Source organism: Chinchilla lanigera, unplaced genomic scaffold, assembly GCF_000276665.1.
Source record: "Chinchilla lanigera isolate Chin_1 unplaced genomic scaffold, ChiLan1.0 scaffold00083, whole genome shotgun sequence".
NCBI classification, from domain to species: Eukaryota; Metazoa; Chordata; class Mammalia; order Rodentia; family Chinchillidae; genus Chinchilla; species Chinchilla lanigera.
This window is the reverse complement of record NW_004955484.1, coordinates 7570794-7597884: the sequence shown is the minus strand read 5'-3', so window position 1 is coordinate 7597884 and position 27091 is coordinate 7570794. Positions and strand designations below refer to the sequence as shown.

Here is a 27091-nt window from a genome sequence, read left to right as displayed (position 1 = left end):
TTTTTTTTGGTTTTTCTCCGGTACCGGGAACCGAACTCACGACCTTGCGCTTGCCAGGCAGGCGCTTTTGCCGCTGAGCTAAATCCCCAGCCCCAAGAATCTGACTTCTCATTCTATAACCTCTCAAATTTTTAGGACATATAGTTCCCTTCATTCCTCCCTTCTAGAGACAAGTGTCTGCTGTAATGTCAGCTGCCCTAGCCACGGAGGCAGCCTTGTGATCTCACCTTTTCATTTTCCTACTGAATGCAAGTCAGTAGCCTATGACTGTCCTTGTGTTTAGAATTGGGTTTCACATATACATATTTAAGAACAAATTCTTTTTTAATATTTTGGGGAAAAGTTGCAACCTTAATTGGCAAATCAGAGATTATTCTAACCATTCCCCATTTCTGGAAAAGAAAAGCCTTTTGTTAATAATAAAATTTTAAGAAATGCAATAGGATTTGTCTGTACCCGTCTGCCCTTATAATTTTTTTATTAGTGGATGTTTTTACTGCGTGATATTTACCTTCATCTTGGGGAGAGGTACATGTACTTAACATATCTTGATTCTTTTTTTCTTTTTCCCGCCTATCACCCTTCATCTCTAGATCCCTTTTCCCCATTTTCATTATATATATATTTATAATAATATATGTAGTTGTATATGTACTTTTAGGTTATGTTTGTTACATAATGATTACATTTGTTATGGGTAGTTGGTACATGTACATGACTCATCTTACGTCTTTTTACGTCACCTTTCCCTCTCCCTTTTTGCCTACCCTTGGTCTCTTGGTCCCCTTCCCAATTGCAAAAGGTCTGTCTCCCTCTTACCTTTTATCATTCTGTTAGTTTGCTCTTTATTTGTATTTTTGGATTACTGAGATAAGAGAAACCATATAGTATTTAGGGTTGTGTGTTTGATTTATTTTACTTAACATTATGTTTTCAAGATATACTATCTTCCTACAAATGTCTTAAATTTATACTTTTTTATAGCAAGTAGTATTCCATTATGTATAAATACCACATTTTCTTTATCCATGTTTGTAGATGGACATATAGACTGCTTCCAAGATTTAGCTATTATTAATTGTGCTGCTATAAACATGGGTATGCATGTATCACTATAATGTGATACCTTTAGCTCTTTAGGGAAGATATCTAGAAGGGGAATAGCTGGGTCAAATGGAATTTCTCTTTTAGTTTTTTGAGAAATCTTCATATTGATTTTCTTTTTTTGGTACCAGGGATCGAACTCAGGACCTTACACTTGCCAGGCAGTGCTTGTGCCGCTGAGCTATATCCCCAGCCCCTTGATTTTCATAATGGTTGTACTAGTTTACCTTCCCACCAACAATGTAGAAGAGTCCCTTCTTCCCCTGTAGCCTAACCAGCATTTGTTACTATTTGATTTCATGATGATAGCCTTTCGTTCTGGAATGAGATAGTATCTAAGTGTTGTTTTAATTTGCATTTGTCTAATGATCAGTGATGTTGAACATCTTTTCATATATTTATTGACCGTTTGTTTGTATTTCTTCTGAGAAGTGTCTATGCATTTCCCTTACCATTTTTTGATTGGTTCTTTTATTTGGGAGGGTAATATTTTTTTAAGTTCTTTTACATATTCTAGATGTTAGTATTTTGTCTGAGGAATAGCAGGCAAAAAAACAATTTCCTATTCCTTAGGTTGTCACTCTGTTTATTATTTCTTTTGTTGTGCAGAAGCTTTAATCCCATTTGTTAATTCTTGCTGTTATTTCTTGTGTAATTGAAGTTCTATTCAGAAAGTCCTTACCTACCCTAAGGGTTGTACCTTTTTTTTTTTTAAAGACAGGGTCTTATTATGTAGTTCAAACTGGGCTTGAACTCGCTATAGCCCAGGATGGCCTCAAACTCACATCAATCCTCCTGCCTCAGCCTCCTGAGTGCTAGAATTACAGGTGTGCACCACCATACTCAGCTTGTACTTATTTTTTATCTTCCAGCAGATTGAGTATTTCTGCTTTTTCATATTTAGATTTTTGAACCATTTTTATTTTAATTTAATACATGATGAGAGATATGGGTCTAAGTTCAATCTTCTGGCATATGGATAGCCAGTTTTCCCAGTACCACTTTGCTAAAGAGACTTATCTTTTTGCCAGTATAAGTTTTTGGCCCCTTTGTCAAAGATCAATTAGCTGAATATGTCTGGTGTTGTCTTTACCTCCTCTAATCCAATGGTGGCAAACCTGTGGCACACATGTCACTGAGTTTTTCTTTTAAAACAAAAGATGTTAATGTATGAGGGTATTTTTTTTCTTGTCTTAACTAAAACCTGAATATTCAGATATCAATGCAGTATTGGCAATTCATGATAAATAAATGGGTTTGGGGTTGCAGTTTGGGCTCTCTTCGCTAAAAGGTTCTCCATCACTGCTCCAGTCTATTCCATCATTCCACATGTGTGTTTTTGTGCCAGTACCTTGCTGTGTGTTTTTTTGTTTTGTTTTGTTTTGTTTTGGTTCGGTTTGGTTTTTTTTGTCTTTTTGAGACAGTGCCTCCTTGTGCAGTTCAGGCTGGCCTTGAGCTCACTTTGTAGCCCAGGCTGATCTCGAACTCACAACGATCCTCCTGCCTCAGCCTCCCAAGTGCTGGGATTACAGGTGTGTGCCACCACGCCTGGCTCATTCATTTCCTTGATTAGGTTAATTCCTAGTAATTCCTAGGTGTTTTGTTTTGATGCTGTTTTTGTAATTCCCTTTTCAGTTCATTATTGATATACAGGAATGGTATTGATTTTTGTGTTTTGATTTTGTATCCTGCTATACTGCTGGATTTGGTTAATTTAGGAGTCTTTTGATGGAATTTTTTGGGTCCTATGTGTACAGGATCATATCATCTGCAGATACTGATAGTTTGACTCATTCGTTCCCCACATGTATCCCCTTTATTTCTTTCTCTTGCTTGATTGCTGTAGCTATTGTTTCAAGTACTGTGTTGAACAGACATGATGACAGTGTGCATCTTTGTCCTGTTCCTGATTTTAGGGGTAAAGCTTTCAGTTTTTCCCCATTTAGTATAATGTTGGCCTTTAATCATATGGTTTTTGTTATTACTTCTGTTCATGGGGTATAGTACATTTACTGATTTGCATGTGTTGAACCGTCCTTGCAGTCCTGGGATGAAACCTACTTGGTCATGATGTATGATCGTTTTAATGACATGCTGCATTCTATTTCCCATAAACTTACTGAGAATTTTTGCATCTATGTTCATTAAGATTGACTGGCCTGGCCAGGAATATAACTCAGCAGCACAAGTGCCTGCCTGGCAAGTACAAGGACCTGAGTTTGATTCCCAGTATCAAAAAAAAAAAAAGATTGATTGCCCTGTAGTTTTCTTTTTCAGTTCGGTCTTTGCCTGGTTTTGGGATCAGAGTGATGCAGGCTTTCAGAACTGAGTTTGGAAGCACTTCTTCCTTTTCAGTTTCATTGAAGAGTTTCAGGAGCATTGTATTATAACGTCCTTAAAGGTCTTGTAGAATTGAGCCATGGATTCATCAGTCCTGGGCCTTTCTTGGTAGGTTTTTTATTACTGCTTCAATTTCATTGCTTATTTAATTGTTCAGAATTGTTATGTCTTCATGGTTTAGTTTTGGTCATTTGTGTGAGTCTAGCAATCTGTCCATTTCTTCAAGATTTTCCAACTTGTTATAATACAATTTTTTAAAATAATTACTATCTTCTGACTTTCAACAGGGTCCATTGTGATTTTGCCTTTTTCATTTCCAATTGCATTGATGTGACTCTTCTCTCTTTCTTGTGGTAAGTTTGGCCAAGGGTTTCTTTTGAAGAACCAGCTCTTCCATTGGTTGATTCTTTTTACTGATTTTTTGTCTCAATTTTATTAATTTGTGCTCTGATCTTTATGATTTCCTTTCTTAAATTTGGTTTGATTTTGGATTGTTGTTCTTTTTCAGATATAGAGGTTCATCATTAAGTTATTTACTTGAGCTCATTCTGTTTTTTTAACATGAGCATTGATCGTAATAAGCTTCCCTCTTATGACCACTTTCGTTGTGTCCCATTGGTTTTGGTGTGTTATACTGGTGTTGTCATTTGATTTCAAAAATTAATTTCTTTCTTGATTTTGTCTGTGACCCAGTGGGTTTTCAGAGACCCATTCTCTGTTCAAGAGTATGTTATTAAGTTTCTAGGTATTTATAAATTTTCTGTGGTTTCTTCTGTAATTATTTTCTAGTTTCAACACACAATGGTCTGGTAGTAAATGCAGGGTGATTTTGATTCTTTTGTTTTATTTAAGCAGGCTCTGTAAATTAGTATGTGGTCTATTTTACAGAAAGTTCTATGTGCTGCTGAAAAGAATGTGTATTCTGTTATAGTATGATAGATGAACATTCTGTAGTAAGTCCATCTGTTCAAAGGTGTGGTTCAGCTTTGATATTTCTTTGTTGATTTTTTTGTTTTGTTGACTTGTCTTTTTATTAAGGCAATGGCTTTTTTTTTTTTTTGGTGCTGGGAATTGAACTGAGGACCTCGCGCTTGCCAAGCAAGTTCTTGTGCCACTGAGCTATATCCCAGCTGACTTGTCTCTTTATGAAAGTTGGGTATTGATGTCATCCACTATGATTGTCTTGGTGTTATTTTTGGTCTTTTATGTCAATAAATGTTTGTTTTATGAAGATAGGTGATCCATTATTTGGTTCATATATATTTACATATATATTTTAAGTGTTATCGTTTCTTTAACTAGATTGTAGTGACCTTCTTTACCTCTTTTAATCAGTTTTAGCTTGAAGTTTACTTTGAGAGTAAAATTACTACCCTTACTGCTTTTAGGATTCTAGTACATGAAATGTTTGTTTTCCATCCTTTGATTTTTAATCTATAAATATCTTTTTGGATTAGATGGGTTTCTTAAATGCAACAGACTATTGGGCTCTGTTTTTCATCTATTTACCAGTTTGTCTCTTGTAGTTGGGGAGTTGAAGCCATTAACACTGAGAGTCATTACTGAAAGGTATTGATTTATTCCTAAAATTGTGTTTTCTGTCAATGACTTCATTGTCCATATCACTTTGTCTTTTTTTTTTTTTTTTTTTTTTTTTTTTGTCTTTTTGAGACAGGGTCTCACTATGCAGTTCAGGCTGGCCTCGAGCTCACTTTGTAGCCCAGGCTGGCCTTGAACTCACAACAATTCTCCTGCCTCAGCCTCCCGAGTGCTGGGATTACAGGTGTGCACCACCACAGCCGGCCCCACTTTTCCCTTGTAGTTGACATTTACAGTTTTCATTGGCAAAGCCATGACAGTGACCATTATCTTTAAAACCATGGCATAGTTCATACTGAATCTTCTGTACAATGTTTTTTCTAATGTCCTCTACTACTGTGTCCCTAATAATTAGATTATGAGAGTTTCCAAGGGAAATACTTGTTTATATTAGATTATTAGTCACCTCAGGAACATAGAAAGAATTTTTTTGGAAAAGGCCAAAGCCTGAACCCATAAAATTCTCATTCTTAGGTATGAGGTGAGTCCTAAGCATTTCCTAAGTTCTTTAGGGGACTTTAGTGTTCAATGAAGGTGAAGAATCCCTGACTAGAAAGATGGTATCACTGAGAGGCATTGGTAGCTCCTCTGGGCTATGTAGCTACATTGTCCAGTATGGTGCATGACATGTATATATTAGCACATATCACAGACCCTATCAGAACCTCTGGTTCTCTCTGGCCTTTAGTCTAAGTGTATAACCTTATATTCCTGAGTCACCTTTCCCAGAGCATTGAATTACATTGAGTAGATTCCATAAGGACTGTGGCATAGAGCCTCTATGTACCCGCAGAGGCATGGGCAACTCAAGCTAGACTCAAGGCCATGTGACCAGGGTGAACCTGCGGTATTCAGGATGACCCAAAGCAGACAGCCCTCCCCCAAAGAAACTCAAGCTGTTCCCCCTTTTCCCTCACCAAACATACGCCATCAAATTAACAAGTTTGGTGGTACAAGAGAAAGATCACATTCTCTCCATAGGGGCCAGGGATATAGCTCAGCAGCGCAGCACCTGCTTGGCAAGCATGATGTCCTGAGTTCGATTCCCAGTACCCCCAAAAAAATTCTCTCCGTAGCATCCTTCTGTATACATATCAGGTTTCTTAGTAATGCGCATATTTACAAGCAAGGTTTGAATTCTAGCTGTGTGTCCCTGACCAACTTTCTACACCTCCCTAAACCCCTTTTCCTGACTTGTAAACTGGGGCTAGTAATACCCGCCTCCTAGGACTAAACGAGGTAAGTGTGGAAAGGGCTTTCACACAGTGACCACATGAAGTAAACAGTAGTAAATGGTGCTGTCCATGCAGGCCCACACAGGCTTTTAGCGCAGGAGGGAAGCAAGACCGTGCTGCCCTCAGCAGGGGTCTGCATGGAGACCCGCTGGGGACGATGAAGCCCGCCCTGCAGATGTGGTGACTGGGATCACTGTGAAGGCTTGGCGTGTAATCACTTTCAGGACACTGCTGCTGCCAGTCTTCCCCGCAAGCAGAGCCGGCTGCCTTTGCACAGGCTCTGGCCATTTTCCCTGCTGCCTTTGTTCTATTTCAGTGGCTGTGGGGGTGCAGGAAAGCTGCTGCCTTCCTCAGGTTGCTATTTAAAGACATTCTGAAAGATGCTGCCACCGCTGTTCCTACCGTGGCGGCGGCTGCTGCTCCTGTCCCTGCCTCGGAGAGCTGCCTGGTCTGTGACCTGCTGATGCCTCATTCACGAGCCCCCGCAGGGGCTGTGTCCGGAAGTCTGATTGCCTGTTTTTGTTTAGGACACCTGAGCTGTCACTCCTGCCAAGGGCCACCCCCCAGCTGCTGTCTTGGTCTTTGTCCTAAACTGCCTCGCCCGTGTCCCTGTGGCCTTTTCGCCCCTTGACCAGTTACATGTTTCTCTCTTATTTTTCAATGAAAATCACGCACAGTTATCACTCCGCCATCTCCTTCCTACCCCGTCTCCAGTTAGGGCTTGAGATGCTTCCCCCTCTTAACAGCCAGACACAATCCAGAAAGGGTGAAAGTGCTGTCATCTCCGGGTCTAGCAGAGAGAACTACTTTGAAAATAAAAGGGTTTTGAAAGGCTCAGTAACCTCCGGTTCCTAATAATTCCCCCGTGAACTGCAGTGTGTCTGAGAGTCTCTACCTGTCAGGCATGGCTAGAAATCCCTTAGACGTCAGTAATCCTGCCTTTCTTTTCCTCCCACTGCTTTCAGTGAAGTGTCTCAAAAGCCTGGTCTTTCTGTTAGAATTGGCCCTAATTTCTTTTTCATAGACCCGTCAGAGTGAAGTTCGGGTTTTATCAGTAAAGGATTTTTCCTCTTGAGGCCAGAGCTCCCCAGTGAGGTCCAGATTGATGCCTCCATTCTGCTCCCCAATTTGTTTCCTGCCCATTGTCTTAGATGGGCCCCTCACCTCGCCGACCCAGTCCTGCTCCTTCCTGCTGGCTTAGCGGAATTCCTCACAGCGCCCTCGTCCTGGGCAGCCGTGTAATCAGTGTTCCGGGGCCAGATGCCACCCACCCGACGCGCACTGGCCCGGTTCCGCACCCTGACGGCCCCGAGTCTGTTTTCCCAGTGTACGTCGTCTCCCTCTCCTAGCACCCTTTATTTATGCGTCAACGTAGCCACTCATTTTTTGGCTTCTGGTCTCTATTCTTTGTTTTCATTTTTTTTATTCTTTGTTGTCAGAGCTATGCCTTTCCCTTGTTTTGTTAGCTCCTTGATGGTAAACCCAGGTTTCTTAAAGTGGTGATAATAATTATACTTTTTTTTTTTTGGTGCTAGGAATCGAACTCATGACCTCAGGCTTGCCAGGCAAGCACTTAGGCCCCTGAGCTATATTGCCGGCCCTACTTTGAATTGTATATCACTGTGGTTAGGATAGCGAAGTAGTCTCGCATACATTATCTCTGTTGATCCGCACAGCGAACTTGTAGGGAGGGCAGAGCGTGTGCCTCATGCTCCTCACTTTGCAGCAGTGAGCCACTTGGAAATGCAGAGCACTGTGGTGACTGACAAAGAACACTGGTTCCAGGGCTGTGCTATAAGGGCTGAACCCTGGGTCTGCCCGTTAACGGGCTGCATGGCCCTGAAAACTGGAAACAGTAACAGTACCACTGTCGTTGTGTTGTTATAAGGGTTGAGTTAGTATAGCTAAAATATACAGAACCATGCCTGGTGCATATCAAGTATTAAGTCAGGATTGGCTATCATTGTTATTCACTCATTCATTTATTCGTTCATTCTTCAAAGACTGACTGCTTGCCAGGCTTTGTGTGAGGCCTCAGGGATCCCAGGGTAAACAAGCTAGACCCGTCTTGGGTCTTACAGAGATCGCGGTATTAGTGGGGAAGAATGACCAAAGACCACTTAAGTATATTTAGCACCTCCCACATGCATGTCCTTGTGCTTGGATCTTTAAAGACATTAATTTCACAACAACTTTCAGAAGAGACAGTGTTCTAGGTGAGATACCCATGGTTCCAGTGTGAGTTTGAGGCCAGCCTAGGAAACTTGGTGAGACCCTATTTCCAAAAATGACCTGGTGGCCGGGGATACAACTCAGCAGCACAAGAACCTGCCTGGCAAGTGCAAGGCCCTGAGTTCGATGGCTGCACCAAACAACAAAAAAAAGATCCTTTCAAAAAAGACCTGGGTGGGGGCTGGGGATTTAGCTCAGTGGCACAGCGCCTGCCTGGCAAGCACAAAGTCTTAGAAGTCGGACAAAAGCCAGGTGGCATACTCCTCTAGTCTTAGCTACTTAGGAGGTTAAGGCAAAAGAATCACTTGAGCCCAGGAGTTAGGGGCCAGACTGGGCAACATACCAAGACCCAGTCTCAAAAAAGATGGACAATAGCTTCCTGGCAAGTTCATACCACAGCTAGTGCTGCTTGCAGCTTGTTTTTGTTTTGGTGGTGATAGTACTGGGGATTGAACCCAGGGCTTTCACACTGAGGTACATCCCACCATTTTTTTTTTTTTTTAACTTTGAGACAAGGTCTCAGTTGCTAAATTACCCAGGCTGGGCTCAAATTTATGATTCTTCTGCTTCAGCTTCCCAGAGTGCAGACATGCAGCAGAATGCCCAGCCTCCAGCATATTAATAAAGAGAATATTTATGATCCTGGGTTTCCTCCTCTTCCAGGCCCCAATCTATAGAATCTTTTTATCTCCCAGGACAGTCTCCAGCCATTAACTCCACTGTACTCCTCCTGTGCTCCCCTACCTTTTATCTGAAGTCCAACTTCTCATTTATTTCTCTTGTGTTTCCAGTACTTACTTATTTCTCAGCCACAAAAGGAGCCACATTGGTGGATGATAGGATTCTATACAACTGCTTTCTTTCATTTTGATCTTTTTTTTTTCTCATCTGTTGATTCTAAAGAAGACTGAATTTCTCAGTATGGTGAGTGTGCGCCAGCATTAGGGCTTTACCCTTGTGCCTTGAGAAACAAAGGGGTCAGGATGCCCAAGGTGGCCAGACTCAGGCTGGGCTTTCACTTGCTAGTGATGTGTTACACAACTTGCACATGCATAGCAACCATGTAAACAAGTAGTCATTGTTATATAATTTTTTGGCAATTTGCTGGCTTTTTCCAATCATATAAAAGGGAGTGGGACTTTTCAGTGTTGTTCCCATGCCACTGATCATAAAGGCAGTCAGACATTCAGCTGTCCAAATCTCAAGTAAACCTCCCTGGCCTGGATCAGGAGCAGAACAATTGGTATAAACCGCAGGATTCCCTGCAGTGCAGTATGGAACCCTCCACTCCCCTGATGGGATGAGGGGTGGTACCCAGTAGCCAGCCTCTCTTGCCGTGGGCCCTTCATCAAGCCTAGGAGGAGGTGGGTGGGACACCCATTTAGATAAAAAAAGGGTTGCATGTCCTGGGAGAGATCTTGGAGAAGAGTAGAACCACTGCTGGGGCAATCGAATGGATATTTCTTACTGCCCTTAGGGCCGAGACAGAAGCCTCATTAAGAGGAGACACCCGCATTGCATGGAAGAGTTAGAAGAAGAGATAGCTGCCACTTGTAAATCCAGTGTCCAGAAGGAATGCACGCTGATGAGATAACAGGGTTCGCAGACACAGACAGCTCAGACACTGAAGATACAGAGCCGATTTCATGCAGAAAGGCCTGTCCAGTGGTGATACAGAAAATGAAGCAACAACAGCCCACGGCACCCAGTAGAGTGGTTACAGGTCCTGCCCGAATGACTGAGTTTACTACATACCGCCCCTATGCTCAGGCTGCACTGATAGATTTAAGAAAGCAGTTTAGAGCCAGGCATGATAGCACACACCTGTAATCCCAGCACTCAGGAAGCTGAGGCAGGAGGATCATTGCAAGTTCCAGACCAGCCTGGGCTACAAAGTGAGCTCAAGGCCAGCCTGAACTGCATAGCAAGACCCTATCACAAAAAGACAAAAAAAAGAAAGCAGTTTAGACAGCACCAAGGAAATCCCTTGACAGCTTGGTTGCTGTGACTATGGGATTCAGGGGTGGCTGGTATTATATGTACTGGGCAGGAGATGGAGAAGTTAGCACTGATCACTAGCCACTCCTCCCGTAGACTTCAGCTGCAGAACAGCTGCCAGTATGGACAGGGAGCTCCCTCCATGCTCAAGTGGCTTATGGCAGCCATTGTATGGTGTGAGCTAATGTGGGAGATGTTTCCGAAACAGTGAGCAAATGACAGCCATTGGCTGACCGTGTACTTGTCCCGGGGGGCAGGGGTAGGTATTTGGCAGGAGATGTTTGACCTTAACACCCAGGGCCCCAGTGATGAACAGTTCACTGTAGGCATGAGGCTCGTGGTCCAGAGTGCTGCTGTTCCTCCTTCAGGTCTCTTATGGCCGTCCTGGCTCCCTATTTGGGATGCCAGATTAATGAAGTGACTACTATGGTGGCCAGCCTAAGGAGGCGGAGACTAGGAGGAAGGGCTGTAACCTCTGTACTGTCATGGACACCCCAGACGAAGGAGGGGGAGGGGTGATCAAAAGGTCTCCTATATACGGATATGGGTAGACTTGTTGGGATCAGGAATCAATCAGGCAGTGATCAACAGAAAACCAAAAGCCATCTGTTAGAGTTACAGAGACAAGGGCCGGCGATCTAGCTCAGCGGCATGGCACCTGCCTGGCAAGCGTGAGGTCCTGAGTTCAGTTCCCAATATCAAAAAAAAAAAAGAGTTACAGAGACAGTCAGGAGGATCAAAGATTCACTCCCGTGAAGAGGGGCATAAAGGCAGAGGAGAGTCACTCTGCCGCCACGGCTTGGACGATTAAGTTAGAAGATCATCTCACTTCCAGCCCTTCAGATGCTCTGCTCAGCTTTGAATAGTGCCAAACTTGAGGTGCCTTTCTGATGGGGACTGACAGACCAGAGGCCTCGTGTGGAAGCAGCCGTCCACCAGTGCCCAACTGGTGTCCAGTGGATCTGGCTCTCGCAGACACCCACGTTGAGTGCACCCTGTCGTCCGGGAGCCTGGAGAAGTTCCAGGGCCCTGCTTTGTATTAGGTGGCTGTGGGCTCATAGCACCAAGGCAATAGCAACCTTTGTGCCTTTGGGAACAGACCCCCAGGTGTACATGTCTGCAGAGCTGTCGTACATCTTAGGAGTGGACTGTGGCCTCAGACTACTGTGGCTGAGCTCCACCCGCGTGTGCACACTGTGCCGGCAGGGTAAGAGGCCTTGCACAGCGGCCCCTTTGACATTGCTGGGCCCCCAGAAGGGTCCTGGCTGTGAAGCGGTGCCACCTGCTATTCAAACGTGGTGAAATCAGCAGAACAGTCCAGGAACTGGAGAAGGTAGGAAGCATCCTGCCGGCTCATAGTCCCCATAGTTTATCTGTGTAGCCAGTTAAAAACCTGATGCTCCCCAGAGGATGACTGTGGATTACCAATAGCTAAACAAGGTCATTCCGCTGTTGCGTGCTGCTGTACCCTCCGTGGCTTAGTCAGGAGCTGGGCACTTAAGTACTTTGTAACAGATTTGGATAATGCTTTCTTTTTTCTTTTTTTTCTTTTTTTTTTTTTTTTTTCTGTCTTTTTGAGACAGGGTCGACAGGGTCTGACTATGCAGTTCAGGCTGGCCTTGAGCTCACTTTGTAGTCCAGGCTGGCCTCGAACTCACAACCATCCTGCTGCCTCAGCCTCCGAGTGCTGGGATAATAGGCCTGCGCCACCACGCATGGCTAACACTTTCTTTTCTGTTGACAAAGCCCCTGGCACCCAGGCTCAGTTGCTTTTACATGGGATGGCTTTCAGTGGACTTTCACAGGGCTCCTGCAGAGATACCTGCGTAGCCCCACCTTGTGTCATGGTTTGGTGCCATTGCATTTGGCTCGGTGGCCAAAGCCTCCATTTGTGCAAGTGTACCATTTTATTGATGATATTCTGCTTATTTGTGACACTCTTGCAGACCATTAGGCAGCTGTACCGCTGCTCCTAGCACACATCAAAGCATGTGGTTAGGGGATCCATGCGGGCAAGCTGCAAGGCCTAGATTATTGGTCAGATTCTTGGGGTGGTCTGGTCGGGTAAGACAGAAGTTATCCCCTGTTCACTCGTGGGTAAGATGCAGGCCTACCCTGCCCCTCCCGCAGTAAAGCCATTGCAGACCTTCTTAGGCAGTCCCCTATATGGGCTAATAAAAAAGGCAGTCCCTGGGACTTGTCCTTAGAGGCACAAAAGGCCTTTAAGACTCCAGACAGGACTCTAAAAGATGGCTCAAGCTTTGCATGTCTTTGGCCCAGCCAGTCGTGTGAGCTGGATGTCCGTGTGACCATGGTTGGTTTTGGGTGGGCATTGTGGCAGAAGTCAGAACAGTTGTGACATGTATGGCCACACCACCCTGAATGTGCCCGATCTCATCTGATCTTGGAATCTACGCAGGTTAGTACTTGGATGGGAGAACAGTTGTGACAGCCGATAGGGTTCTGTTCCCAACTGTGGCAATGGGGAGAATGGATCACTAAGCCCCAGAGCAGTACTGCCCAGACTCCAACTTTGACAAAGTAAGGGTCTACCTGCAGCGGTACAGTACTCTTCTGCACCAGCCCCCCGTGGGTAGAGCTACAGTAGGTCCTGGGACTGCTGCTGTATGTTCTTCTTTTGTTTTTTGGTCATTTTGAGACAGGGTCTTGCTATGCAGTTCAGGCTGGCCTTGAGCTCACTTTGTAGCCCAGGCTGGTCTCAAACTCGCAACGATCCTCCTGCCTCAGCCTCCCGAGTGCTGAGGAATTACAGGTGTGCGCCACCACGCCCCATGTGTATGTTCTTCTGGAGGCCCAAGATTCCCCTCCAAGAGTGGAGGCAGAGGCAAGCCCCTACAGGAAAGGGGTGGCTTGGTTCCTGGGAGGGGGCCTGCTCATTAGTGGCTTGTTGCTACAGCCTGTATGACTGTTGTAGATTATGGGCACAGCGCGCCACACTTCCTGCCAAGGGAACCATGGGAGAGTGACACAGGTAGGTTGCAAGGCAAAACATCTGAGTGGGGTGGGATGTGTAGTGAGGGTGACGGCCTTCTGCTCGCCAGTCAGCATCCGTCATGTAACCTGCACGTGCACAGTAAGCATGAAAACCAGTGGTCTGTGTTATGTAACTTTTTGGCAACTTGCTGACATTGTGTGATAGCGTATACGAGACACAGGACTTGTGAGTGTTGCCCCTATGCGGCGGAGACTGTGAGCGCATGTCGGACACTCCCGTCGCCTCCGATCTCTTCTTTGGGACGCTCAAATACCGAGTGAACCTGCCCAGCCCGGACCACTGACAGAATAGCAACACGTTCCTCCCTTAAATATGAAGGAATTGCAGATGGGCTGGGGCGTGGCTCAGTGGGAGCACATGCCTCACATGTTCGAGACCCTGGGTTCACTCTCCTGTACCACAAAAAAGAAAAGAACAGAGACAGAAAAGCATCTGTTAGCTCATATCCTTCTGGAGTCCTTGTTTCTGTAAGTGGTTTGTCTGTGGCCATTTATGATGTATCTTGTTGATCCCACACAGTAATAATAGAGTAGCAGTTAGCAAAATGACCTGGGAATGGAAATAATGTCTTCAAATAATTTTTTTAAATATTCTTTTTCGTTCTTGTTGTTTTGGGTTTGTTTTTTTTTTTGTTTGGTTGTTTTTTTTGGTATTTTTGAGACAGGGTCTTGCTTTGCAGTTCAGGCTGGTCTTGAGCTCCCTTTGTATCCCAGGCTGGTCTTGAACTCACAATGATCCTCCTGCCTCAGCCTCCCGAGTGCTGGGATTACAGGTGTGCACCACCATGCCCGGCCTAAATATTCCTAAAATCTATTCATTACTAAGTGTACTGAGTACTGGAACTTGAATAAGATAGTCTAGCTAGACTTTTTTTTTTTTTCTTTCTCCATTTTCCAGATATTCTGAATTGAGGTTATATGGCTTTTATAATCAAATAAACAAATAAATTTAGGAATTAAAAAGAAGAAAGATATCTGCCATTTGTTTCTTCTTTTGATCTTCACTCAAAGGAACCACTTCAGTGACATTCCGGGTCAAGCTCACTGAACGTCAGCCACGCTCCCTACTTTTCCATTGAAAGTACACCTGTGTGCCCAAGGCGGTCTTCCACTCACTGTTCCCTTTCAGCCCACCTCGTCTCTCCTGGTCTTTTCCCAGCCATGCCTCGCCCTAAACACTGCCCGTGTCCCTGAAGCTCTAGCTCTGTGTGGGTCAGAACTGGCACCTGGAGACAGGGAGGGACAGCAGGTTTTTAAGCAGAACAATTCAGATCCTGTGTCTCCTCTTCTGGGCCCCAGCCTAGGGAATATTTTTGTGTGAGAGAGAGAAGAGAATGTGAATGTATGTATGTTGCACAGACTCCCGAAATTATTTAGCTAAAGTACCTGAGCCCCCCGCTTCCAAATTATTTTCAGAAAAGGAGTCTGGATTCTGTAAAATACGCCTGGCCAGGGGTTGGGGCATATTGCTCAGTGGTAGAACATGTGGTTAGCAGGCAGAGGCCCTGGTTTCCACCCCCAGCACCTCAAACAAAAACAACACCTACCCATGGCCAGCGAGCTTCTGGGGAGGTGAAAACGCTTCTTCCAACCACCTGCTGCCCTAAGCTTCCTCCAGAGGAGAGGCAGCCTCCCCCACTCACACCTATATTCCCCGCCCCTTTCCCTGGGGTCCTTGGGCTTGGAGGTGAATGCTTAGTCCTAATGAGAGGCTTCCTGTTTGGGATTGCCCATATCCTGCCCACCTCAGAGGCTTCTGTGAGTAACTTTACCTTTGAATTCGCCTGTATTCCGCGCTGATCCATGGGATTTGGTGACAATCCCTGGCTGACAGGATGCTTTGATCCTTGGGGAGTCCAGAGGAAGTCCTGTGATGTGTGGGATCCCTGGAGTTACAGGGATTGGGGAGAAACTGTGAAGAGGGGTTGCTAAAATGGACCCATTAATTAAGAAGAAACCTTGGCTTAACACACAGTTACCCAAAAAAGGAGATCCGGTGCCTGGTAACAGCCGCTCAGCACCTCTCACGGACAAAGCAGTATTTGTGCAAGCATTGTTGTTATTTTAAGGACCCAGCAGGACTGAGGAGGAAGATTCCTACCTATGCCCCAGGAAGAACAGAGTAGTAGCTTAGAACTCCGCCTTTTAACAAGGTAAAGCTGCCTTTCTTTCACTGTTAGGAGGCTTGAAGAAAAAAAAACCTCTACATACTTCTGACTAGGCGAAAGATTCTTCAGGGATGGATAAACAGTGGAGCCTAGAACTTCTGTATGTGAGATGCTTTCAGGTGCACTGGAGAGAGTGTAGGGGATTTGTCTTTAAGTTGGATTTGCTTAGAAACTACCCTTATCTGAGGCGATTTGAAGGTGAGGGCACTCACTAAAGCTTCTCACAGCCATTTCTGGTGCCACCCAGTAACTGTCAGAGGAACACGTAAGGCAGGCGTTCCTCCTCCGCCACCCACCTCCAGAGGCAAATGACTTCCTTCACTTCCACAGAATCGCAGGCATATATCGGTTGGTGGAGACCACTCTGGGTGCTGTTTGTGCCTGCTTCCTGCTAGAGGGGCAGGTCCCTGCATTATTCATCTTTTTTATCACCAGCATACTGCCCGGGCACGACGTGGGTCATTAATAATGATTATTGAAGGAATGAGTAATCATGAAGGAGTAGCTACAGAGAGTCAGCCTTTTGGCGGAATCTCGTTTTCACATTGCCAGGAAAGGTAGGACTCTTTTGAGGAAGGATAGGACTTCGTCACCCAAAGACAGGGCAGGAGAGTGCCCCGGTTAGTGTCAGACACCTGGCCAAGAGACCTGACTCCTGCTGTGTCTCAGCAGCTACCAGAAAAAGCCTAGGCAAAGGGCTGGGGATATAGCTCAGCGGCACAGCGCCTGCCTGGCAAGCGCGAGGTCGTGAGTTCGATTCCCGGTACCGAGAAAAAAAAAAAAACCTAGGCAAAGAGCTGCCCACTAGAGATCAGACTCCATCTTTCTGAGCAAACTCTGAGCTCAGGGGACTCAGGCACCTAATGTGGTGACGTTGCACAAGGACCATTGAGTGTTGTCTGCACAATTGACAGTATAGTACGTGGAGCCCAGTATATTCAAAATGCAGGGTCTCCTGCTTAAACAAAAGATAAAACTGCCATTAACGGTAGTAAAACACAAATTTCTCCCTTCCACAGTTTCTCTCATTCAATTTGTCACAGTGTTTACTATTTGCTATAAATGTTACTCTAAGGAGAGAAAAACTAAACTGTGAGATTATTAGCATGAATTTTACTGCTCACTTTTACCTTGTACATTGCCAATTTTAACTGCAAATATGCGTGCATTTAATTCGTACAAAGAATCACCGAGATTACCCAATTTGTATTTTTTTACTTTTATTAGTACACGATTGCAGTACATGCCGATTATATTTATTGTGAAAAATTGGTACACGTACATAACACATCTTAATTCCTTTCTTGTCCCTTGTCCCTCCCACCCTCCCTGCTCCTCCTGGTCCCCACCCCATTTGCAAAAGCTGTATTTCCATTTCTTTCCTTAAGTTCTTTTCTTCCCCTTTCCCTCCCTTCCCGCTCTCCTCCCTCCATCTCTTCTTTTCTTTTACACTTGAAAAGATCTCCCTACATCCTGTCATCTATCTTTTCTTTTTCTCTATATTTATACTTTTGGTTTTTCATATAGGAGAAGCAGTGCAATATTTAAGCTTGTGTGTCTGATTTATTTCACTAGAAACCGAGGTTTCTAGGTGCATCTCTTTATCCACAGATGCCTCCAGTGGATCTTTCTATATGGCAGAGTAGTACTCCATTGTGTATAAATACCACATTTTCTTTATCCATTCACCTGTTGATGGGTATATAGGATATTTCCAAGATTTAGCTATTATAAGTTGTGCTGCTATAAACACGGGTGTGCATGGACCTTTAGCACATTGGGGAAGATACCTAGAAGGGAAGTAGCTAGGTCAAATGGTGTTTCTATCTTTAGTTTTTTGAGGATTCCATACTGATTTCCATAGTGGTTGTACTAGTTTACATTCCCACCAACAGTGGAGAAGCCCCACCCCCAGCCCCAGCCTACCAGCATTTGTTATTATTTGACGTTTTGATGAACACCATTCTCCCTAGAGTAAGATGTTATCTTGGTGGTGTTTGAATTTGCATTTCTCAAGTGGCCGGTAATGTTAAACATTTTTTCATGTGTTTATTGACCACTTATACTTCTGAGAAGTGTCCATTTCAGTTGCTCATTTTTCAGTTGGGTCTTTTCTTTGGGGAAGGTTTAATTTTTCTGAGTCTTTCATATATTCTAGGTGTTAGTCCTTTGTCGGAAGAATAACTGATACCAATTTTTTCCTATTTTGTAGGTTGTCGCTTCACTCTATTGGTTGTTTCCTTTGCTGTGCAGAAGTTTTTTAATTTGATATCCACAATTTATATTCTGTAGCTTGTACATTCGTGTTCCCTTAGTAGAAACTCTTAACAAAACAAACTGAGCTGTTTTTTGTTTTCACTTTTTTCCCCCCAGTACTATGGATAAAACCTAGGCCTTCACTGAGCTATATCCCTAGCCCTTTTTATGTTGTAACAGAGTCTTGCTTAGTTGCTTCCAGTCTTCCTGCCTCAGCCTCCTGTGTAGCTGGGATTATAGGTTTGCACCACTGTGCCCAACTTTAATTTTACTTTTTCTTTTTTTTTTTTTGAGACAAGGTCTTGCTATGTAGTTCAGGCAGGCCTTGAACTCACTGTGTAGCTCAGGCTGGCCTGTACTGGGTGAGATCCTCCTGTCTCAGTCTCTCAAATGCTTGTATTACCGACATGGGCCACCATGCCTATGATTTTAATTCTTAATCTTTCTCATTGTTTTCAGGAAAATGTTTGGCTAAAAAAGGGAAATAATAGAGTAACAAAGGATATGAATAGAGTTCCTTACTCATCCATGTTTATTAGGAAACCATTGCTAAACTAGGCTTAGTGGTGCACACCTGTAATCCTAGCACTCGGAGGCTGAGGCAGAAGGATCTCTGCAAGTACGAAGCCAGCTTGGGCTACATAGTGAGTTCAAGACCAGCCTGAATTACATAGCAAGATCCTGAGTTACACAGCAAGAGGGAGAGGAAAAGGGAGGCAGCCACTGCTTTCTTTTTGTGTTAGAAGCAATTTCTCTCGCGGCTATCCGTGCTCCCATCTGCTCAGTGAAGAATGTAGCCGATAGACTGGCCTCATGCTTGCTTCTAACTCCACCCATGGTGAGTCCACCAGAATCCTGTGCTCGAAGGGCATGGTGACCGCGATAAGCAAATGCTCTGGCAAAATGGTAGACACATAAATTACACTACTTGCTCACAGATCACTAAGCCAAACAGCACGGGCCCTTGCTGCTTGGGGCCTGCCGTGACTGCACAGGTTACAGAGCCGTGAAGCTAGGCCGGTTCTCTGATATTGCGTCAATAGACTTTCTTAGAATTTGGGGTTTTCACCAACTAAGAGACTGGCCAGGAGACTACTTTCATTCATTCATGAATGTTTTATGGTGTCTGCCACGAGCCAGGTACTTTATGAGGCACTGGGGCTACACCTGCGTGAACAAGAAACGATGCGGCCTCAGTGTCCGTAGTACTGTGATCTGTGAGGAAGAGTTTAGTACACATTCATGGTACAGAACGATTACATTTATCACGGGGAGGCCAGGCGTAGTGGCACCCACCTGTAATTCCTGCACTTGGGCCGCTGAGGCCGAAGGATCACTGTGAGTTCGAGGCCAGCCTGGACTACATAAGCGAGTTCGCAGCCAACCTGCGCTACCTAGTGAGACCCTGCCTCAGAAAAACAAAGACACTTTCATCGTGGGGAGTTGGTACGCTGCATATCGCAGTTTAATTCCTTTTTCTTCCACTACCCCTCCCGCCCCTCCCTTCTCTTATTTTCCTTCCCATTTGCAGAAGTTCTATTTCCATTTTTTTCTCCTTTAAATTATTTTTTTTTCATTCCCTTCCTCTCCCCTCTCTCCCCCTTCCCTCCCTTTCTCATTTGAAAAAGATCTCCCTACTGAGGAAGACACTCCTAAATACACAATATTCAGCCCCCAGGGCCTATGCATTTATTTTATACCATACATGTTCAAGTTACAACCGTGAGAGGATCTGGTATCGGTCAGCTTCCCTGCTGCTGGGACATGACACCCAGCACACACAGCTTAAAGGGAGCGAGGCTGCAGTCCGTGCCCTTGGGCAGAAGGGCAGGTGGAGCAGAGCTGCTCTCTCCGTGGCAGTGGCCAGGAAGCCGAGCAGGGGAAGGCGGCAGAGAGGTGGGGACCAGGGACTAGCTGCGGTACCCAAAGTCGCACCTTCACGGCGCACCAGACGCTCAGCAGGGCGCTCTCTGCAGCCCCTAGGCATTTCTCAAGAATCAGGTTGCCCATGGTCCAGCTTAATTCGCTGAGATACGAACAGCTACAGGAAATGTAGGAAGGCTGAGCTAGATGAGGGCTAGGGAAGGAATCCCTAAACAGTGGTACTTTAGGTAGACTGAAGTTGAAGGATGAAAAGAAAGCAAAATAGTTTCACAAAGTGAGGAGCCTACCCTGCACAAAAGGAAGTTTGCTCAGCAAAGGAAAGAAAGAAGGCAGAGGTGATCAGAGGGAGGCCAGCTGTGGGACAGGCAGGGCCTGGGGGCTCGTTCAGAGGAGTCTTTTCCCCCCGGCTTTCCTCCTCCCCAGTACCCACACTGATCAAGATGATCAAAAGATGGGAAGGCTCTTTCTCTACTCCCATAGCAAGTCGAGTACTTGCAGGTCTGCGTGCTTCTTGTGCTTGTGATGCTTGGGGACTGCAGGCCAGACCACATGCCGTCCTTCACCAAAGTTACTCTTCCTCGTCCTTCCCAGTTTGCCTCTCCAGTTGCCTGAGGTTCCTAAAATGTAACCTCCCTTTCCTCTGACCGCTCGTCACTCCCCTCTTGTTTAGTGTCCTTGCTGTATTCTGTCCTGTGTTGCCTTTATTTATGTGCATATCTTTTCTCTCCTGTTTGACTATAAGTCTTTTAAGGACAGGTTCTAGATCTCCTACCTGTTAAATGGCCTTAACAGAAATCTTTGCCTAGAGGGCCAGGTGTGGTAGTGCACACCAGTAATCCCGGCATTTAGGAAGCTGAGGCAGAAGGATCACTGCAAGTTTGAGGCCATCCTGGGCTATATAGTGAGTTCAAGGGCACCCTAGACTGCATAGTGAAACCCTGTCCTGTATTTATTTTTAATAGCTTAATGCACCCATTAAATACTGTACTTTACAGATACAAGACTGGTGACATATGCCTATAATCTCAGCACTCAAGAGGCTGAGGCAGGAGGATCGTCACCAGGTCAAGCCCAGCCTGAACTAAATAGTGATACCCAGTCTCAAAAAAGCAAAACAAACAAACAGATACAAAAGGGGTCAGAGAGTACATTTCAGTAGCAGAGCATATGCTTAGCATGCACAAGGCCATGGATTTATCTCTAGCACAGGCAAAGGGCGTGGTTGTGATGGGATAACCGCTGAGAAGAGGAGCAGGAGTCAGTAGAAGAGAACCTAACTTTTTAATGTATGCTCTTTTGTACCATGTTATCTTTTCAGTAAAAACAGAAAATAAGAACGTAAGATGTAGATATTAGAAACCTGACTCGCGGGCCAGGGATATAGCTTAGCAGTACAATGTTTACCCGGCAGCCCTGAGTTCAATTCCTGGCACCAAAAAAAAAAGCCAAAACAAAACCAAAAAAGAAACCTGACTCCACTAGTTTTGCATTGTTTTTGTTCTTGCTGCTGCTGCTGCTGCTGCAGTTATTTATGGTCCTGAGGACCAAATCCAGGACCTCAAGTGTGCTAGCCAAGTGCTATACGTCCCTAGCCCTCACCAGTTTTTTGTTTGTTTCTTTGTTTTTTGTCTTTTTGAGACAGGATCTCGCTATGCAGTTCAGGCTGGCCTTGGGCTCACTTTGTAGCCCAGGCTGGCCTCGAACTTGGAACAGTCCTCTTGCCTCAGCCTCCCAAGTGCTGGGATTACAGGCGTGCGCCACCACGCCCGGCTTGCCCTCACCAGTTTTTAACTAAGTACCTTAACCTGCTAATCCTCAATCTTGTTTGTAAGGTGGGGCTAATAACCTTGTGATTATTGAAGCAAGAAGCTCTAGATTAGCATTCGGGAGGCTGAGGCAGGAGGACTGTTGCAAGTTCGAGACCAGCCTGGGCTACAAAGTGAGCCCAAGGCCAGCCTGCGCTGCATAAGGAGACCCTGTCTCAAAAAAAAAAAAAAAGACAAAGAAGCTGTAGACTAAAAGTAACTTCTCAATCAGCTGAAAGCAAGTCGCATCACCCACGTAGCCCACTTATCTTCTGTCCCTAGTTTGACCAGATGATTCCTAAGTCTGTTTCCCTCTTCGGAATGTTTTGTCTTAGTCACTTTCCTCATTTCTGAGACACAATACCCAACACCCACACCTGAAAGGAGAGGTTACTGGGCTCATGTGTCAGCCCATGGTCAGCTGGCTCCGAAGAAGCAGCATGGCGGGGGCACAGTGCCGGCAAAGCTGCTCACCCCATGGCAGCCGGGTAGCAGAGAGCCGTGCGCCCCCGGTGACCGCCTCTTCCAGCCAGGCCCCTCCTCCTGATCGCACACTTAGCTCTAAACGCATCCGTGGATCGTGCCCCATGGTCCAGTCACCTCCCAAAGAAGCTCTGCCTGTGATTGCATGCGGGTCTGGGGGAGACATCTGGGTATAAACTGTAGCACCTATTTCTTGCTGACAGTTCTAGTCGTGAAGCCAGAGGGATTTTAGAGTGAAGTAGGAGCTCCTGGAAGTAGGTGCTCTGAGTACCTCCCAGTTCCATGTCAGACACTGACATCAGAATGTTGGTCATGAAAAATGGGTGTAGGTCTGTCCTTGGAGTCCTCGTGTGTCCCAGTGTGAAGTTGCAATAAAGAAATATATATATATATATATATATATGGTGAATGAGAGAGCCATGGAAATGGGGCTAAATTATAAATTTAGGGGTTTTAAAGGCACGACTGCTGGAAAAAGCCTCCTGGATTTTATAAGGTAGGTGCCTGTTCTGTGGGTGTCACAGGAAGCTTTGTGGGAGCTCGAGAGAACAGTGCTCATCATACTCAGCTGCTCTGGAAGTGACTGCATTGGGCAGGCTTGCGTGTGTGTGGTGCTGAGGCCTCTGCCATGCTTGGGGCTGAAGGGAGGGGTGCGGGGCCTATACTGGGCCCCGGAGTAAAGGCGCAGCGCCCTAAAGTCCATGTAGTAAGGCGTCAGGGGTGAGTGAGAAACACAGAACCTTTCAGGACATCCGAGAGAGCCATGCATCACCTTCTTAAGGGGACTGCCGGCTTTCCTGGGTGTGCAGATAGATGGTCATGACCCTGTCCTCCTCGTACAGGTGCTGAAAGACGTCCTCAAGGATCTCTACCACCTGCTGAAGCACGTGGTGCAGCTGGAGCCCGACGACGTGGCCAAGCTCCATGCTCAGCTAGCCCTGGAGGAGCTGGATGAGATCATGAGAAACTTCCTGTTCCCACAACAGAAGCTGGAGAAGAAGATTACTGTCCTGCCGTAGACCTGGCTCAAAGGACCTGAAGAGGGCATGGAGGGACCAAGCAGCGAGAGTCATGCCCAAGCCCTCCATCAGGCGGCCCTGCTGCCTCTGGTGCTGGCGATACGGCTGGCTCCGAGGGAGGCTTTGTGGTGCTGGTCGCTCGGGTCTTGAGGTCTTGACCTTCCTGAAACATCTATTCAGCTGCCCCACGTCCAGCTCAGAGCGTGGACAGTTAAATGGAAAAAGTCAACTGTAGCGTTCAGGGAAGGGTGCCTCCTGATGGAAGTGAACGCTAACATGACTGATGGAATCTCATGTACTGAACCTGCAGTTTGACAGGTTGGCCTCCCCTAGGTCACAGATCTTTATACTCTTTCATGGTGATATTACTTTTCATACTTCTTCATACTCTTTCATGGTAATATTACTTTTCCTGTGATAATGCGGTGCAGGCAGAGCTAGTCATCTCTGGCTGCTAAAGAGGCATCTGACTGTGGGATATATTTGAGGAGATGGATAGGACGTAGTTACCAAAACATGCAAAATGGAATAAAATCATCTTGGCCGGAAGAAACAGCGGGTCTGAATCTGGTCCTTTGGTGTGGAGCTGGAAAACTAGTGTGGGGGCCTTGAGCCCCAGAAAGAGAACCACGCGCTGGCTGAATCTTCCAGAGAAGAGTCAGCCCCTTTGTCCTCCGGGGCCATTTGCCTTTGTTTCTTCGGCCGCTGTTTGCACAGAGTTGCCCTGGTTGTTGGGAGAAAAGAGCCACAGCATCTCCGGAGTCTCTGTCCTGCCTCCGACCCCTGCCCCTGTGGCAGCGCGAGCGCTTACAATAGAGCGGTACTCACCGCAGGCCGCACGCGTGTGACGCGCTGCTGGGCTGCTGCCAGGATTTCTGAACTATTCCAGACATACTACGGTCTTCACTTTATTTGTATTTTTCTTCTGGCCCCTGCATTTAAATTGCAGCTAAAAAATGACAAAAAGGAGCAACTGGCTGGCTGCTTTAGATAAGCCCTCCTGCTAGGCACATTTTAACAAGGCTAGTTCAGAGTTCCTTGATTGGTCCTCAGCTTTGCGGGACTAGGTGGGAAATTTTACACGGGACTTTATCCCTGCTAGCTGGCGTAGCCATACCTAGGAGGCCCAAGACAGTTTCCGAAAACTCAAGTGACCGAAGGATCCATGCACAAACTCGCCCGTTTGCCCGTTAACAGCGGGATATCTGCCTCTGGCCGGAGTCACCCACACGGTTCGTAGCTCGGAAGCTTTATGGGTGGGGGCGTTCCTTTAAAAGTGACCTTACGTACAGTTACCGTCACAGTTACCTTAGTGAGGAGCCTTAGAACAAAGCAGGGTAGCCCTGTTTAAAGAATATTTCCACTCAGCTTCTGTTAACAGTATAGTTTCTGTTCTCCAAGTCAAGAATGTCTAGAAAATCAGGATTGGAGCTTTCAAGTCAGATAAGCATGTCCTTCGGGCCAGCCAGCTGTGCCTATAAAAACGCGTGCTTCTCGGCCTCCTTTTGGCCTATGCGCGGCTCCTCCCAGGCTGCGTGTGTTAAATGATCGGCTGAACTTACCATTTTTTTTATGTCAAGTGAATTGTAGTTCTGAGGACACATCCTAACTGATCACCTTTTGAGCCTCTCTCCAAGTCTCCTAGCTCTTTAGCTGCACTTGTAGATTGCCTCTTAATCTGAATTATTTGGCAGAGGGCTAACAGTTGTTTTTTGGGTTGGGGTTTTTTTTGTTTTTTGTTTGTTTTTGTCTTTTTGAGACAGGGTCTTGCTATGCAGTTCAGGCTGGCCTTACCTCACTTTGTAGCCCAGGCTGGTCTCAACTCACAATGATCCTCCTGCCTCAGCCTCCCAAGTGCTGGGATTACAGGCATGTGCCACCATGCCCCGCTTATTGGGTTGATTTTTATGTTTCATTCTGGGTTTTTGCTTTGTTTTGTGTTTGTTTGGAGATGGGGTCTTGCAATGTAGTTCAGACTGACCTTGAACTCACTATGTAGCCCAGGCTGGCCCTAACTCATGGCAATCCTCCTGCTTCAGCCTCTCTAGTGCTGGGTTTACAGGCATGTGCCACCACACCCAGTCTATTAGTTTTGATAGATTCAATTTCAGACAGTGACTTTTTCTGTTTTTTTCTTTTTTGTTACCAAATGCAACGGGAAGATTCCTTAATATACTTCTAAACATGACTAATTTATTAAAATTTATAAATTATTGAATAATTCTTCCAAATTCATTTATACACATTATACACACCTGTGCATCTTGGTTCGTGAGAATAATTTTTCCAGCTCATAATACAAAGCACTTGTGTATAAAAGCAGCCAGAGAGAAAATCAGTTGCAATTGTGTGACTTTCAGTGTGACATACTAATATTGGAAGACAGCGCTCGTTTATCAAGTTAAAATTTCTTAGAAATGTTTGGTCTAAAAAAAATGTTTGGTCTTACAAAACACTCACAGATCAAGTTACTCACAGTCCGAGGTTTGAATGTGTATATATATGAAAAGTCTTTGGGACAGGGCATACCAGAACAGTAAAAGCACAAATGTTATTAGTTTTTTGAGACAGGGTCTCGCTATGTAGTTCAGGCTGGCCTTGAGCTCACTATGTAACTCAGGCTGGTCTCGAACTTGCAACGATCCTCCTGCCTCAGCCTCCTGAGTGCTGAGATTACAGGTGAGTGCCACCATGCCCGGCTATCACAAATGTAAATTTTAAAAGTCACAGAATTCCAAGAGCTCAGACACATGGCAGGAACCGAAGTGTCTTGCCTCCTGCTTCTACCCATCTCTTCTCCCTCAGTCGCCACCTTCCTGCTGTCCCTCCTGGTCTCCTCTCTCCACATCTGCTGAGGTTCTCCTGGCCCTGCCTTCCATCCTGTCCCTTGCCTAGTGGCTTGCACCTGGACTCCTCTGTCCCACCACTTGGTCTTTTGCTTGGCCCGCCCCTCCTCCTGCCCTTCCCCTCCTGGTCTCATCCTCCTCGTCCCAGGTTCGCTGCCCACTCCCTTGGCCGACAGCAGATGGCACCGTGGGGAGAGACGTGCAAGGCCTAGGGCAGGAGCTGCAGCCGGGCATCGCCTGCGTGTTCAGGTTAGGCTTCCTGATCCTTCCAGTTTTCCTTCTCTGATTTGTTTGCTTGCTTGCTTATCTTCTGTTTTTTTAGTTTTTTCCTTCTTGGCACAGATCTTCCCTTCTGCGAGACCTGTTATTTAGTCAGAAATCTCTGAGCCTCCACGTTGCTCGTTGTCATCCCGCCACACACATCATTTTGTGTATTGTCTAACACCCTCCTCCTTACCCGGTGCTGCATTGCTCACCCCTTTCCTTCCTGGCTGCTCTTTGCTATGGCTTTGCCCACCCACCCATGCATAAAAGCCAGGGGACGGGGAGCAGAGAGCAAAGCACAGGTGACAGCAACGTCTCGAGTGCCTCCTCTGTGTTGTCGCTGCACCAGGCACTGAGAGCACAGCGGGGAGCAAAAGACCAAGCAGCCGCACCCTCTGGGGAGCTGCTCCATAGAGTAGGGAGAGGACGGTCCGTGAGGTAACCAAGGAATGGGAAGCCCCGGGGAAGGTGAAGCCAGGAAGGGAGAAGAGGCTCAGCATGAGTCCGGGTGAGCTGTCTGCAGATGGCCTTGGTGTGAGGAAGAGCCAGGGTTCAGGCGGCCAGGGTGGAGCCGGCCGTGGTGTTGCACGCCTGTAATCCCAGCACTCAGAGGCTGAGGCAGGAGGATCGCCACAAGTTCAAAGCCAGCCAGGGCCACATAGCAGGACCCTCATATGGGGTGGGGGGGATTAAATAAGAAAGGTGAGCCTGAGTAGGTAGCCACAGACTTTTTTTTTTTTTACCCTGAAGCCCCTTATTTTTTTATTTTTTTTATTTATTTATTTTTTGGTCTTTTTGAGACAGGGTCTCACTATGCAGCTCAGGCTGGCCTTGAGTTCACTT

At 45.8% G+C, this 27091-nt stretch overlaps 1 protein-coding gene across 1 annotated transcript in view; it reads left to right on the top strand.

Moving 5' to 3' along the window:
• Tango6 (transport and golgi organization 6 homolog) overlaps positions 1-23691 on the top strand; it is a 200609-nt gene extending 176918 nt beyond the window's left edge. The window contains exon 18 of the mRNA XM_005403579.2: positions 22962-23691. Coding sequence (XP_005403636.1) covers positions 22962-23138 — 177 coding nt within the window. The 3' untranslated portion in view covers positions 23139-23691. The remainder of the gene's footprint in view (positions 1-22961) is intronic.
• Positions 23692-27091: the final 3400 nt, after the last annotated feature.